The 16,303-nt window shown below is 33.8% G+C and overlaps 1 protein-coding gene across 1 annotated transcript; it reads left to right on the top strand.

Moving 5' to 3' along the window:
- Positions 1-6,921: 6,921 nt before the first annotated feature.
- LOC106396625 (AP2/ERF and B3 domain-containing transcription factor RAV1-like) lies at positions 6,922-8,304 on the top strand. The gene has a single exon (XM_013837070.3). The coding sequence runs from the start codon at positions 7,115-7,117 to the stop codon at positions 8,138-8,140; it is 1,026 nt and encodes a 341-aa protein (XP_013692524.1). The 5' UTR covers positions 6,922-7,114; the 3' UTR covers positions 8,141-8,304.
- The last annotated feature ends 7,999 nt before the right edge of the window (positions 8,305-16,303 follow it).

The following is a 16,303-nucleotide window of genomic DNA, read 5'->3' as shown; positions in this document are numbered from 1 at the left end:
AAAGGAGCTCTGGCTATGAGGAAAATAAGAGACGTTATGATGATAGGAATGTTTCTATCAGAAGTAACCCATCATCAAGAAGAACTCCGCCCCGTAGAGAAGGACGAGATCAACCGTCAGCTGACTATGTCTCCCATTCTCGGGAGCCCCTTGCACCTCCCATGCATAACAAGCCAGGGATATCACCTATAAGAGAAGAGAGATCTAGGTCGAACCAGTCCCCCGGAACAAATGCCATAACGGTGCAAAGGCGAAACAGCATCGCAGATCGTCTCTCAGACCCGCGTGGTTCCAACTCAAAGAGCGAGGAAAGAATCTGTGCAAAGGATAGGCTTTCGGTCCACACGCAGAGAACCAGTCTAAATGAAAGATCAGAGTCAAACTCCAACTCTAAACACATCCATAATGTGGAGCTCCAGGAAGTTGATGAAAATATGCATCTCCCTATGATAAATTCTATTACTCGACCATCGAGTTCTAATGTTTTTGACTCGGGTAGGCTGGGCCCCTCGGAACGATCACCTATCAGGACTCTCAGCGAAGACAGAATCCATGTTTCACTCCGCTTAGGCCCCCTCCTCCAAACTGATACTGAAGAAAGTGAGGAAAATCAGCTGACTCTGGCTGCACTGGCTAAAGCTGCAGGAAAAAGGAAAGTTGGGAATTCTCAGACCCTTAGAAAGGTTGGGAACAGCCCAGCACAAGGCCACGCTATTAAGAAATGACGGGTTACTAAAGTCCATCCATCTCCTAAAAGAAAACTGATGCTCGATGTGATAGTGGCCGGAGGAAGAGGAACATCAGCTGCAACACGCAAATTAACACTGAACACTAAAATAATTCCTCCAACGGTTAAGAAGGGGAAGGATTTTCGGGTTCCCCCAAAACTTCTTCCTTAGCATGCGTGAGCTGGAATTGTCAAGGTATTGGGACCCCCTTGACGATCCAGCGTATCGGAGAATTCCGCAAGCAGATCTCTCCGGCTGTTCTGTTCCTAATGGAAACTAAAAATCAAGATGAAGCGCTGTTTAAACTCTTCAAAAACTCTGACCTCACCAACCACTTCACGGTCCCTCCGGTGGGCTTGGCGGGAGGTCTCTGCCTATCCTGGAAAGATGAAATTCAGGTTGAAATCTTATTCTCCTCCCCAAATATAATTGATACACGAATAGAAGCTCGGGGAACTTTCTCTTTTGTTTCGTTTATTTATGGTGCTCCAAATGCTTCTGATCGTCCGGAGTTTTGGAGAAAACTAACTGAGATTGGGGCGGATAGAGATGAGTCCTGGTTGATAACCGGTGATTTCAATGATCTCCTCGACAACTCGGAAAAAGTTGGAGGCCCAGCTCGTTGGGAAGGATCTTTCCTCTCGTTTAGGAGCTTCGTTTCTCAAATGGGACTTTGGGACCTTCCACACTCCCGGAATCATTTGTCGTGGAGAGGAACAAGATACAACTATTTCATTCAATCAAGACTGGATCGAGCTTTGGGAAACTGCTCTTGGTTTGAACGATTCCCAGTTGGACATTGCGAGTATCTCCGTTTCGAAGGGTCTGATCACAGGCCAATTGTGGTACACTTTGATGTCTCTACCCGCAAGAAGAAAGGATTATTCAGGTTTGATAGAAGGCTGAAGGACAAACCTGAGATACGCAAGATAGTGGCTGATCAATGGGCAAGCGATCCAAATGACTCTGTTTTTACAAGAGTGGGAAAGATCAGACATAGCATCATCGCTTGGGTGAAGGAACAAAACCTTAACAGCAATCTAGCGACCCAGAAGGCACTAGTGGAGCTAGAGTCTGCTCTATCTAGCTTGGCTCCGGACCCGGTGATCATAGCTTCTCTCTCGGCTACACTTGAATCAGCATATAAAGAGGAGGAACTCTACTGGCGGCAACGGAGCCGTATCCAATGGCTCCAAAGTGGTGATCGCAACACCAGTTTTTTTGACGCATCTACCCGAGGTCGTCGAGCTATCAACAAGTTTTCGGTAATTTAAAACAGTGGAGGAAATGCAGTCTACAAGGAAGAGGAGATAGTACTGAGCATAACCGAGTACTTTACTTGGATTTTCTCATGCCAAATGTCTGATTCATCTCAGGTAGTGGAGGAAGGGATCTCCCCGATGAACGATACATTGATTGCTCCTCCGACAGCACTAGATATCAAAGAAGCATTATTCTCTATCCACCCTGATAAAGCACCGGGACCAGATGGTTTCTCGGCCAGCTTTTGCCAATCATTTTGGGACATTATAGGAGATGATGTGGTGGAAGATATCACAAGTTTCTTCACTACTGGAACCCTAGACACGCGACAGAATGAAACTCACGTAAGGCTCATTCCAAAATTCTCAAGCCCGAAAAAGGTGTCGGACTACCGTCCTATCGCTCTTTGCAACACACACTACAAGATCATAGCCAAAATGCTCACACGACGGCTCCAGCCACTACTCACCGGACTAATATCAGAGCACCAGTCCGCATTCGTAAAAGGAAGATCTATTGCGGATAACGTTCTTATAACTCACGAGATTCTACACTATCTTCAACATTCAAGCGCCACCGTCCGGTGTAGCATGGCTATCAAGACGTACATGAGTAAAGCACACGACCGCATCGAATGGAGCTTTTTACGGAATGTTCTCACGCGGCTGGGTTTCCACGACCTGTGGGTCAGGTGGATCATGAACTGTGTGACCTCTGTCTCGTACTCTTATCTCATCAACGGAGCGGCACAGGGAAGAGTTAATCCGACCCGAGGAATCAGACAAGGCGATCCCCTTTCACCATATTTGTTTATCCTTTGCACGGAAGTTCTATCCGGCCTCTGTAAGAAAGCCCAGCTTTAGGGTGATGTTATTGGTGTCAAAGTCTCTCGTCACAGTCCATCCATCAACCACCTCTTGTTCGCTGATGATACTATGCTTTTTAGTAGGACGGATCACAAAAGCTGTGCGAAACTCATCATGATCCTAAAGAAGTATGGAGACGCCTCAGGTCAATGCATCAATCTGGATAAATCCTCCATTACCTTCTCATCGAAAACACCTGGGGAAGCGAAACGGCGAGTAAGAGACCAGTTCCAAATTCTCAACGAGGGAGGAGTCGGCAAGTATCTAGGCTTACCGGAGCACTTTGGTCGGAAAAAACGAGACATTTTCGCGGCACTGGTGGATCGCATAAGACAACGCTCACATAGTTGGACAACGAGATTCCTCTCCGGAGCGGGGAAGTTGGTGCTACTCAAATCAGTCCTAGCAGCTATGCCGACTTACGCCATGTCTTGTTTCAAACTTCCCATGTCCTTGTGCAAACAAATCCAATCTATCCTTACTAGGTTTTGGTGGGATGCTTCCCCTAGTGTAAAAAAGATGAGTTGGATTGCGTGGGAAAAACTCGCAAAGCCGAAGAACGCTGGCGGTTTAGGGTTCCGTGAAATTGCACAATTCAATGATGCAATGCTTGCGAAACTGTCTTGGCGAATCCTCAAGGAGCCTTCTTCCCTACTGGCAAAAATCGTTCTAGGCAAGTATTGCATTAACTCTTCTTTCTTGGACGTGAAGGTTCCAGCAAGTGCCTCACATGGCTGGAGAGGTCTCTTGGTGGGACGTGATTTGCTCGTTAAGGGATTAGGCTGGGCAATAGGGTCAGGGAATGAAGTGGAGATATGGAAGGAACCATGGCTATCAACTGTTGAACCAATGTGTATCATGGGACCACCCACTGAAGAAAATCGTAACTGGCGGGTGAACAAACTTATGAAACCATCGTCTATAGACTGGGACCTTGATCTTATTAGAAGTAACCTCCCCCAATACGAGGAAGCAATCCGGAGACTGATTCCCAGTACCCTTGGAATGCAAGATGAGAGAGTGTGGCTGCCCAATGCCTCAGGCGTGTACTCCACAAAATCAGGCTATGCTATAGCAAAACTCTGCAATGGAGATCAATCTGACCTAGCTTTCAATTGGAACAAGTGTATTTGGCAGATAGAAGCATCACCAAAGATTAAACATTTTCTTTGGAAGGCCAACAACAAAGCGCTCCCTGTGGGTTCAGTCTTGGTACACAGCGGAATTGATGCTGCCGCTACTTGCAAACGATGTGGCGAATTGGAAACTGAACTTCACGTGTTACTACACTGTCCTTTTGCTGACCAGGTGTGGGAACTACTCCCGTGCATCAATAAACCGAACCCACATGGAGTCTCATCTGTCTCAGAACTACTTGATCGATGCCGGAAGATGATATCTCTTCCCCCTCTTGGCCTTGGAAGCACGCCACTATATCCCTGGATCCTATGGATTCTGTGGACCAATAGGAACAAACTCCTTTTTGAAAACAGAATCTTTACTGAGAAAGACTCTGTTCTTAAAGCTATTCAAGATGCAAGAGCTTGGAGAGCTGCTCAGACGATGGTCACAAAACCTCCTGTACCACAATATGTGGTTTCATCTAATGTTAAACAAGCTGTTAATTCTTATACTTGGTCTTCATTCTCAGATGCAGCTTGGGATTCTTCAACAGGCAACTGCGGCCTCAGATGGCAACTCCGAGACGCTGAAGGAACCAGTGCAGAGTCTTCTTCATCTCACCGGCGCTTTGTCACCTCGGCCCTTGTAGCTGAGGCACTTGCGGTTAAAGCTGTGGTTAACGCTGCAGTCTCGTCACACGTTAGCAGTCTCATTGTTTACTTTGACTCAAAAGCTCTTATCCTGCTCCTGAACTCACAAGGACAAGATGTGGCTTTGAAAGGCATCCTACATGACATCCATCAGTTGGCTCAGTCTTTCACCTCTATCTCCTTTAAGTTTATTCCGCGTTTAGCAAAAGCTCATGCTGATTCATTGGCTAAATCAGCTTTGTACTACCTACGATCAAACCTCCTTGGGGATGAGTAACTACGTTTCAATATAAGTTTAATCCGATCAAAAAAAAAAAAAGCAGGGAATTTAATTGGGCTTGATTTTACCAGTATGCATATTTCTGATGTCGTCGGTCGTATATATTATCAATATAATAAATCCCAATAAAAAATCATCTTCCATACAATGTTATGAAATGGGATAACTAAGAAAACAAAAATAAAGAAGCAAAATCAAATAGTTTATTTTCTCCTTTTCGATCTTTAAGTGCATATACGGACGACCATCATGGTAGCAATATACGTTTTTCTATAAAAAGAAACGTAGGATAGATAGATAAATAAATAAATAAATAAATAAATATATAAATAAATAAATAAATAAATAAATAAATAAATAAATAAATAAATAAAATAAATAAAGTAAATAAATAAATAAATAAATAAATAAATAAATAAATAAATAAATAAATAAATAAATAAATAAATAAATAAATAAATAAATAAATAAATAAATAAATAAATAAATAAATAAATAAATAAATAAATAAATAAATAAATAAATAAATAAATAAATAAATAAATAAATAAATAAATATTCTATTTTGTGCATATACATATTTGGAGAAATTCTATTTTTACATCAATTTTGGTATCATCATTTATATTTACCTTTTTAGAATTTTTTTTTTACAGATACATAAAATATGAGGTTTTTTTAAAGAGACAAAAGACTTTTCTATCATTATTTTCTAGATATAACTATTTAAATAAATTAAATAATAAAAATAAAAAATAAACTTTTTAATACAGCTTTCGAATTATACATTTCAATTTCAATTTTTTATAAAGTTTTTTTTTTCAAATTAAAAAAAAAATTGAAACTATTTTAAAAAATTTATTTAATATTTTAAGTGTTTATTTATTTATTAAAATTCTGAGCTTCAACTTTCAAAATTTTCTCCTCAAATCTACACTTTAAGTCTAGATTAGTTAATTTAGAGCTATAATCTCTATATATCTTTTTTAAACTAAAAGTAAATGTGGCTAAAGTAAACATAAAAATGATACTAAAGACATCTCCAACTCCACTCTATTTTTCACTTTAAAATAGAGTTTATAGTAAAAAAATGCTCTAATGGTACTCTATTTCTCAATCTATAATAGAGTGAAAAAATAGGTTTATTCCAAATATAGAGTAATTTATTTTTTTTTGTTCATTTTTTTATTTTCTACTCTAAAATATAATGCTATTGAATCAAATTCAAACTCTATTATAGAGTTATTATATTTTATGGTAAAAAATAGAGTAAACCGTTAGAAATAGTCTAAGAATGTATTTCTACATATTTTTCCATATTTATATCATTAACTAAGCAACTATTTATAATAATATAAAAGAAACCATCATCGAAGATTGAAGAATAAAAATCAGTTTTGGAGTATGAAGTTTCTGAAAAAGATTGAAGAATAAACATTAGCAGCAACAAAATCTCAGCACGATAATAAAATCTAATACTATTTGTTTGTTTTTTCTTATATTATTATCTTTTTTTTGTAACACTCTTATATTATTATTTTACTATTTATAAAGAAGCATCAAAACTCAGGGGGGATGAACTTTGGTAAAAGGATGTCAATTTTTCACGTGGACCCTTTATCCAATCCTGGTCCACACGTCGGACCCACTTTCCCATGCACACAGCCCCACAACATATTCATTTCTATATTTGTTCATATACTAATATTTATTTTCTCATACAGCTAACTAAAACAACGTATAATATTTTAACAGCGCAATGAGCCATGCATTGACCTAATATAGTAACCAAAGTAAATGCGAATCATCATAGTATATTTGCAGTATTAGCTATTTCAATATTCGACGACGCTTCCTTTGGGGGTCATTGTGTGTTAAGTTGACCCATACACACAACCCATATTACTTGCCATACACCTGCCCATATACTATAATTAATCCCCTGAAACACGCATTCTACAGATATTATTTTTATGTGTTACCCAAATAAAAAGTGACAATAAAATAATATCATATGTGACACTTGCTGTTTCTTATTTCCCACCCTTCACTCTCTCTCCTTCTTTCTATATATGTACACACGCATACATACACACACCACAAACACACAACATCAGACTATCTCTCAAAATACATTTTCTTGTTTCTCCATTATTTTCCGTAAGCAAGTTTCAAGAAACAGAACAAAAAAAAATCAAGAAGTCAATGGAAGTGAGTAGCGTAGACGAGAGTACAACTTGTACAGGTTCCATATGCGAAACTCCGGCGATGACGTCGGCAAAGTCGTCGGTGAATCTACACAGGATGGGAAGCGGATCTAGCGTGGTGCTAGATTCGGAGAACGGAGTTGAGGCGGAGTCGAGGAAGCTTCCGTCGTCCAAGTACAAAGGCGTAGTTCCTCAGCCGAACGGACGATGGGGAGCTCAGATTTACGAGAAGCACCAGCGCGTGTGGCTAGGTACTTTCAACGAGGAAGACGAGGCGGCGCGTTCTTACGACGTGGCGGTTTACAGGTTCCGAGGACGAGACGCCGTCACGAACTTCAAAGAGGCGAGGCTCGACGACGGAGAGGTCGAGTTTTTGAGTTCTCATTCGAAAGCCGAGATCGTCGATATGCTGAGGAAGCATACGTATAGCGAGGAGCTCGAGCAGAGCAAACGGCGAAGAAACGGTAACGGAAACACGGCTAGGACGATGACGTCGTCTTTGAACGGCGACGGCGTTTCGACGACGGAGTTTAGATCAGCGGAGGCTCTGTTTGAGAAAGCGGTAACGCCAAGCGACGTTGGGAAGCTAAACCGTCTTGTTATACCGAAACACCACGCGGAGAAACATTTTCCGTTACCGTCTAGTAACGTCTCCGTTAAAGGAGTGCTGCTGAACTTCGAGGACGTGACGGGGAAAGTGTGGAGGTTCCGTTACTCGTATTGGAACAGTAGCCAAAGCTATGTGTTAACCAAAGGTTGGAGCCGGTTCGTTAAGGAGAAGAATCTACTTGCTGGTGATGTGGTTAGTTTCAGCAGATCCGAGGGTCAGGATCAACAGCTATATATTGGGTGGAAATCGAGATCCGGACCGGATGTAGAAACGGGTCGGGTTTTGAGACTGTTCGGAGTCAACATTTCACCGGAGAGTTCGAGAACCGAAGTCGTAGGGAGCAAGAGAGTGAACGATACTGAGATGTTGTCGTCGGTGTGTAGTAAGAAACAACGCATCTTTCACGCCTCGTAACAACTCCTCTTTCCTTTTGTTTTAATATGTTTTTAATTCCACTTTCGATCTCTTTTCAGTTGAATCAGTTTCTACTTATTGCCAAAGGTTCATGAGTTGTTTTTGTTGTAATGATGAACTGTATATTTTATATTTAGAATAAAAAAGGTTCTTTAGATCTCTAATGAGTTTTAGTATCATGGGAATGTTTTTACCAAATCTCGCCTTGTTACTTTCTATTTCATGTGTAGTAGAAGCAGAACAAATATGCAAGCATGTATTTCATGTGTATATAGAACGCATATGTATGCATTACCTACTACTGCTTAAGTTATTTGGTGACATTCATACGAAATATACCCTGACTAATATTATAACCGATGCTCTAGCAATGAGTCGAGTAGTAATTTAGAAAATGTTGTCCTATTATAGGCCAAGTTTTGAAGCGTTGTTAGAACATAAGTTTCCAACAAATTATTTTTTTTCATAGCTGCGACATGACTACTATTCTGAAAACATATAGTAATGATATATCGTACTCCGACCCCCATAGCAAAAGAGATGGACAGTTTATAATCAATGCTTATAAATGATTTTGAACGAAAATTGAATGGTCAAAAACGATTAACATTTCAATTTTTGTTGAATAATGTTTCTTATAAAATTATTTAGGATATGAACTAAAGTTTGTTTGTTTGGTAGACCATCTCCGATGGTACACAAAAATTCTCTCTATATTTCACTATAAAATAGAATAACTCTATTATAGAATTGAATTTGCTCCAATGGTTTACTCTGTAATAGAGTTACTCTATAATAAAGTGAAATATAGAGTAATGTTATTTTTTTATTCTATATTTGGAGTGAAAAAGCAACACTACTCTATATTTCACTCTATTATAGAATAACTCTATTATAGAGTGAACCATTGGAGCAAATTCGACTTTTTAATAGAGTTACTCAATTTTAAAGTGAAATATAGGGGAAATTTTTGTGTGCCATTGGAGATGTGCTTAGCGGTATGGCTTAAAGTCATAATATATAATGATAACATAAATTACAAATGATGTATGTGTAGACATTAGTTACAGAATGTGCGTATTAGTTACGTAGAGATGTACTGATCTTATGAATGTTTCTCTATATGCGTTTTCTTCAGTTCAGTTGGTGGACTGTAACATTATTCAAGTATAGCATAAGCTTTGTATCAAACAACTAACTAGTACCCACACAATTCGAAGACACATCCAAATATATATATCAAGTTGAATTCGAATAGTAATACATCAGGAGCATGGGTGAAAATTACAAAACTACAAGTCCCTATCAACAACATAATCTAATACTATTTCATCCATATATTTTTCATTTCATACTATATATATTCATTTTTGTATGATTTACTGGTCAGATGGTAGAATATACATGTTTGCCATTAACGTTTGGTAGTGATCACCCTAATTGTCCTCTGGAGGCATATATAAAATAAAGTAACTGAATGTAATATACAGAAATTTTACCAAAATGTAATATTCATAATACATATAAACGGCTGTGATTCCAGCATGATTGTATATTTATATCCGTTAATGCCTCCCTCTTTCGTTAGTAATTTGTCTTTGGTAGCTCCTTTTTCAATCAATTTGCAGGGAAACAATGAGCATGTGCATATAGTCGAGGGACAAACTTTCACAACTGGTTAGCCATTTAAACTCTTACATTTCATGGTTTTCATTTGTTTTTATATATGATTACTGAATAATATAAAATCCATAGAGCTTTTGAAAAACCGACTATCACAGTTGGAACCACAAAATGTGTAACATGGCCACACACACACAGCCGTTTATGACCTCAATTTTAGAGAAGCTGATAGAGCTCACCAGAAAACATGTTGAGTCGTCAAAGGATGTGAAGCCGACGGCTCAGCCCAGTGGCACAGTTCAAAATTTTACTGTTTAAATATCTCAGTGTCTTTGTTGATCTCTTTGGATCTTGTTACTTAAGGGGCCTGTGTTTTATTGGGCATTTGATAAGTCTTTCTCTTTGACCTAATAGCTCCTATTGGGCCTATATATGTCTATTATTTTAACACTGCTATAACAATTTATAGCATATTGCCCTTAATTGTTGGGCTTTCAATTACAAGGTTTCATACTGCTTGGCTTTTAAATGGGTATTATAGAGCCGCTTCTCGTTATGTGCCTAAGCTGGAAGCTTTTGTTAGAATTTATCTTATACTCCATCCGTTCCACAAAGATAGATTTTTTAGTATTTTTACACATCTCTATAATATTATTTGAGAAGTCACTTTCCTATACGTCACACTCACGTTAACTTTTACTTTGGTTGATTACTATGATACCCTTAATGAATTAAAAATATATATATTTAAATACTATTATTTCTTTTTAAAAATTTTCCAAATAACAAAATAAAATAAGAAGGAAATATTTATAAAGTATAAAAACAATTGAAAACGAAAATATATGTATATACGAGATATGAGCCCGTTGCGTTGCAACGGGTTTTGTTTGATGTTTTAATTTAATAAAAAACATAAAATAATAAATCATTTTATTATACTTTTATGATTGTTTTTTTTTGCATATATTGTTTGAAATTTATTTTATAATTAAAACCCATTTTTACACATAAGTTCAAGTTAATATTTGTATTTTATAATCATGGTACATAGATAAATTGTTATAAACTTTGTACTTAGGATTAGAAAAAAATATTATACCTAAACGTTTAAACTAAACACAACGGAAATAAGAAATTGAATGAAAAGTAAAAAGAGATGAAATTCAAATACACCAATCGAGTCAATGACAACATTATACATGTTCTTATGTATTACTTTAATGTTTTATTAAATAAGTCTTTAAAATTTTATTTTGTTAGGATTTTTTTTTAAAAAAGGAAAAACATTTTATTTTATAAATCTCTTTTTTATTTACAATAAAAAATAAAAAAAATATATTAAATACTCTTTTACAATTTTGTTTAAGATTTTAGAAAAAGAAAATTACTTCATATAACCTATTACAATTATCTTTTCTGTAGAATTTCAGAAAAAATTAAATTGCTATCAAGTAATTATTTTTAGTTATTAATAAAAAAATTAAAATTAATATTTTTACAATTCATATCAATACTAATTTTATACTTCTTTTGTTAATTAAATAATTTTTAGTCTCATGTTTGTCATCAAATACTCTCTTAAAATGTTATCAAATAAAATTTTACAATTTTCTTTTGGTTATGACTTAAAAAGTATGATACAAATTTCTTTTGTTTAGATTTTTTTTATAAAAAAGGAAAACAACTATCAAATATTGTTTTACAGTTTTTAGTATTTTAGAAAAAAAAAATTAATATTACATAATCTTTTACAATTATATTTTGTCTAGGATATAAAAAATAAAATTTCTATCAAATAATTACTTCTAGTTAATATTAACTATTTTTAAAAGTTGCCATTTTCAAAATTAGTTTCTTCAAAATCACTAATATTTTTACAAATTTTCTTGTTAATTAAATAATTTTTACTTTCATGTTTATCATTATTTATTTAAGTACAAATTACAATTAAATAAAATTTTACAATCCTCTCTCGTGAGGATTTTTTTTAAAAAAGAAAAAAAACTTCATTGATTAAGATTAGAAAATAATTTTTTTTAAAAAAAATCTATTTTATTTAGAATTTTAGGAAAAGAAGAAGTTATTTTCACGTATTGGCAGTCTTTATTGACATATTCACAATCTTATTTTTTTAATTGACACATGTCACAATCATATCTGGTAAAATATTTGAAGATAATTTTGGTTTATATTTTTTTAACACAAAATTATTAAAAATTTAAGTTAGTTAATTGTAAGAAAATAAGATTATTTTTACATTTTATTTTATTTAGACTTTTAAAAAGGAAATTAATTATTTATAATTATTTTTTATTTTAGATTTTTATACAACTATTTTATTTTTAATAGAAAAAAATCTGTTTATTATTTACATATTTTGTCTTATACATATAAATACATATTCATCATATTCACACATACTCATGTACGACAACAACATCAAAATTAAAAATTATGTTAGCATCATAACATATAATAACAATAATAAAAAGTTGAATTTTATCAATAAATTAAAATAAAATACATAGGTAATACTTTTCATGTAAATACTATTTTGTTTTCTAAAATTAATATGTAGAAGCTTAAAACTAAATATAGATGTGAAATGTTTGTAGCTATTTTTGGTCATTCTTTTTTAACATACAACTATCTATTAAAAAAAGAAAGTTAGTTATTTATAAGAAAATAATAAGAGTACTTTTGCAATTTTCTTTTAATTAGGCTTTTAAAAAGATAATATTATTTATTTAAAAGTTAGCTTTTTTTCATGTTTTTTATTAAATAATTTATTTTACTTGTAGGATTTTACAATTCGTTTTTGTTTAACAATTTTTTCTTAAATTTAATATTTATCTTTTATAATTCTCTATCTTTAGTATTTTTTAAAACAAACATTATAATAAATAATAACAATAATAATAAGACTATTAAATAATATTTAACATTAATTTTTCATAAAAGTCGATTTATTATTTTAGTATATAATTTTTGATTATGAGATAGTTTAACACATATCACATTTTCAAATATATAACTGACATTGTCACAATCATTTAATTATTAACTTTGAAGAATTAAGCTTTTTATAAATAATAATAATAATAATAATAATAATAATAATAATAATAAGACTATTAAATAATATTTATAATCAATTTTTAAGAAAAATTATTTTCATTATTTCAGTTTATATATTTTTGATTAAGAGATAGTTTAACACTTATCACATTTTTTAATATATAATTGACATGTGTTATAATCATGTTAATTAACAATTTTGAAGAATCAAGCTCAATATAATATTTTATAATTTTATTTTCATTAAATGTTTAGAAAAGAAAATTTATATTAAATAAATTGTTTTCAAATCTATTTTTTTAGGATTTTGAAAAAGGAAAATTTCTAAAATAATTACTACCAAATATTTTTAGAGATTTTTTTTTACTATTAAATAAATTTTAAAAGTAAAGTTCAATTAAAAAAAAACAAATTAAAAGTAATTTTTTTTAAAATTCGTTTGTATGATCTTATTATATATATTTTAATAATTATATTTTTAAACACATGTCACAATATTAGAAAAGAAAAATATGATCAAATAATCTTTTGAATTTATCTTTTGATTAGGATTTTAAAAAAAGAAAATTATTATTAAATAATATTTATAATTATTTTTTAATAAAATTTGTTTTTGTTAATATCTTAGTATATATATTTTTAATTATGAGATAGATTAACACATGTCACAATCTTAAATATATAATTGTCATGTGTCGCGATCATGTTAATTACCTAATTTGAAGAACCAAACTTTATATAATAAGATTTTTAATAAAATTTGTTTTTGTTAATATCTTAGTATATATATTTTTAATTATGAGATAGATTAACACATGCCACAATCTTAAATATATAATTGTCATATGTCGCGATCATGTTAATTAGCTACTTTGAAGAACCAAACTTTATATAATAAGATAATATGATTTCATAAAAAAAAGAAAAGTTCACAAAATAGTAATATTTCATTTAAAAGATATTTTTAAATAAAATTAAATATACTTTTAAAGTAATAAAATATTTCCCTTATATCTATATATTCTTAGATGAAAAAATATTTGTATATATTTGATAAAAAAAAGATTCACACATATGATCTTGATATTAGAAAAAAAGAAATATTTTTCTTTTAAAACATAATTTTACACAGTACAAATATATATATTTTCAAAGAAATAGAATTTATTTTTATATATCCATCTATTTTCTTAGATGATCACATAAAATAATTAAGTAACATAAACTGATATATGTTGAATTGACAAGACATAATTTATAATTACTATTTTGAAATGTTTTCTTTTATTTTTTCATATATTTAGTTGACTATAATATCTTCCAATTACAGCAAAACAAAATATAAATTATATTTTACTTATATAATATAATTTTTCAAAAACAATCACATTTTTACTGCATATTTTAAGAGATATTAAAAAAACTAAAAATAAATTTCAACAATAAACATCTTTTGATCAAATAAGTACAACATGAGTGACTCGACTAATCCAACTTATATCTAAAATCATAGATTTAACTACAATAAGAATATATAATTTATTTATTTTATAAGAATATATAATTATATAATAAAAATTATTTATTTTATAAATTTAAATTATAGGATGACTTAAAACATATTAACAAATGAAAAATCAAATATTAACTCAATATTACAATTTATTTCTTTTGTAAAATTTTTATATATGGATAAGACTTTATAATATTATAATTATATTAATTTATGTAATTTGGAAAATACACTTTAGTTTATTTTTTTATTTCATTCTAAGCACAATTAATATATCTTAAGATATACATAATTTTACTAAAATATACTTACGTATCTAAGACAACAAGCAACCTAAATACAAATCTAGGGCGACTCTAAAGGCGACGGCGGCTTTGAAATCAAAATCTTCATCGGGATTTTGATCTTCCACTGTTCTACACGTTCGTTAACGGTAGATCAGCCTTGTCTTATCAGTCCCACATGGGAGGAACCTGCTCTTGCCATCGGTTACGGAAAGTATCACCGAATCTTCTTGTTCAAGTAATTGGATCACGATTTGTTGTTGCTGTTTCGCTGTGTTTTCTTCCTCTCTGCTGCTGTCTCATCCGTGGATTTCGATCTGACTTTACGTCTGGATCTTTTCACTGGTTCATTGGCTGGGCTTTCGACGACAGAATTGGCGATTCCAAGATCTGGTTGATCTCGACGCTGATCCAGTCGCAGCGCGCCCTCGACAGCTTTCTCTCTGGCACAAGGGAGATTATCCCACACTCCTTGTGGACTCCTTGGATCTGCAGCATCGGAGGAGCAAGCACGCTGACGTATTCCCCAAGGATCAGTCTCTGCCTTACGATTGATCTTCAACAAGTACACTCCTTGGTGTATTTGAATTCATTCTTCGCTCACCATCACACTCTCTGCGGCCCTTTCGTCTTTCCAATCTTAGTGTTTGCTGAGATCTCCAATCTTTGTATGGGGTCCTCTCACAGGCTGCGTTCCAGTCACATGGCGGATATCAAGGGTAAGGGCATTCTTTATGAGGATGATGATGCGCCGATCATACTCATGGATCAGGATGACACATTAATCGCCAATGAGTTCAGCTTATCACTTATTGGAAATATTCTAAACCCTAAAAAACAAAATGTCGAGAAGCTCCTACAGAAGATGCCATCGCAATGGGGAATGGCAAATCGCATTACGGCAAATGACTTAGGCAATGGGAAGTTCCTCATCAACTTCTCATCGAAAGAGGACCTCAGCTCTGTTCTTCGACAGGGCCCTTTCCACTTTAACTTCTGTATGTTTGTGTTGGTAAGGTGGGAACCCATCGTTCACGATGATTATCCTTGGGTCATTCCCTTCAAGGTTCAAGTGATTGGTCTCCCTTTGCATCTGTGGACGGATAAAAATCTTAGAAACATGGGGGCAAGGATAGGTAATGTTCATGTTGATACATTGGACGTAGCCGAGGGCCGTATGCTCGTTGACGTGGACTCTCGACGACCTCTTAAATTTTCACGGAAAGTGGAGTCGAAGGATGGGGACGAGGTTACCATTGAGATAAAGTATGAGATGATTTTTAAGCACTGCTCTATGTGTGGCATGCTTACACATGAGAAGGATCATTGTCCTTCTGTCTCTGACATGCGGTCTCGACTTCAAACGCATACAGAGCGTCCTGGTATCTTTACGAGGGTGCAGCTACCACATGAACATGCACAGCGCTACGCCTTCCACAATGAACGTCGTGCCAGTGATCTCTCCCGCCAAGGTATGGAAGCACCTACTAGATACTTAACCAGTTTAGGGTATGGTGAGGAAGATAGGAAGAAAGCACAGAGGAAACCTTATTCTGATGAGATAAAAACCACACATGCGGATAGGATAGTGCGACATCATTCTGATCGTTCTAGGAACAACAGATATGGGGGTTCTCGAGCTTCTAAAGGTCCATATGATCG

The sequence above is a fragment of the Brassica napus genome, chromosome C5 (assembly GCF_020379485.1).
Source record: "Brassica napus cultivar Da-Ae chromosome C5, Da-Ae, whole genome shotgun sequence".
NCBI lineage: Eukaryota > Viridiplantae > Streptophyta > Magnoliopsida > Brassicales > Brassicaceae > Brassica > Brassica napus.
Note: the sequence above shows the minus strand (reverse complement) of the source record. Positions and strands in the feature narration are given on the sequence as shown.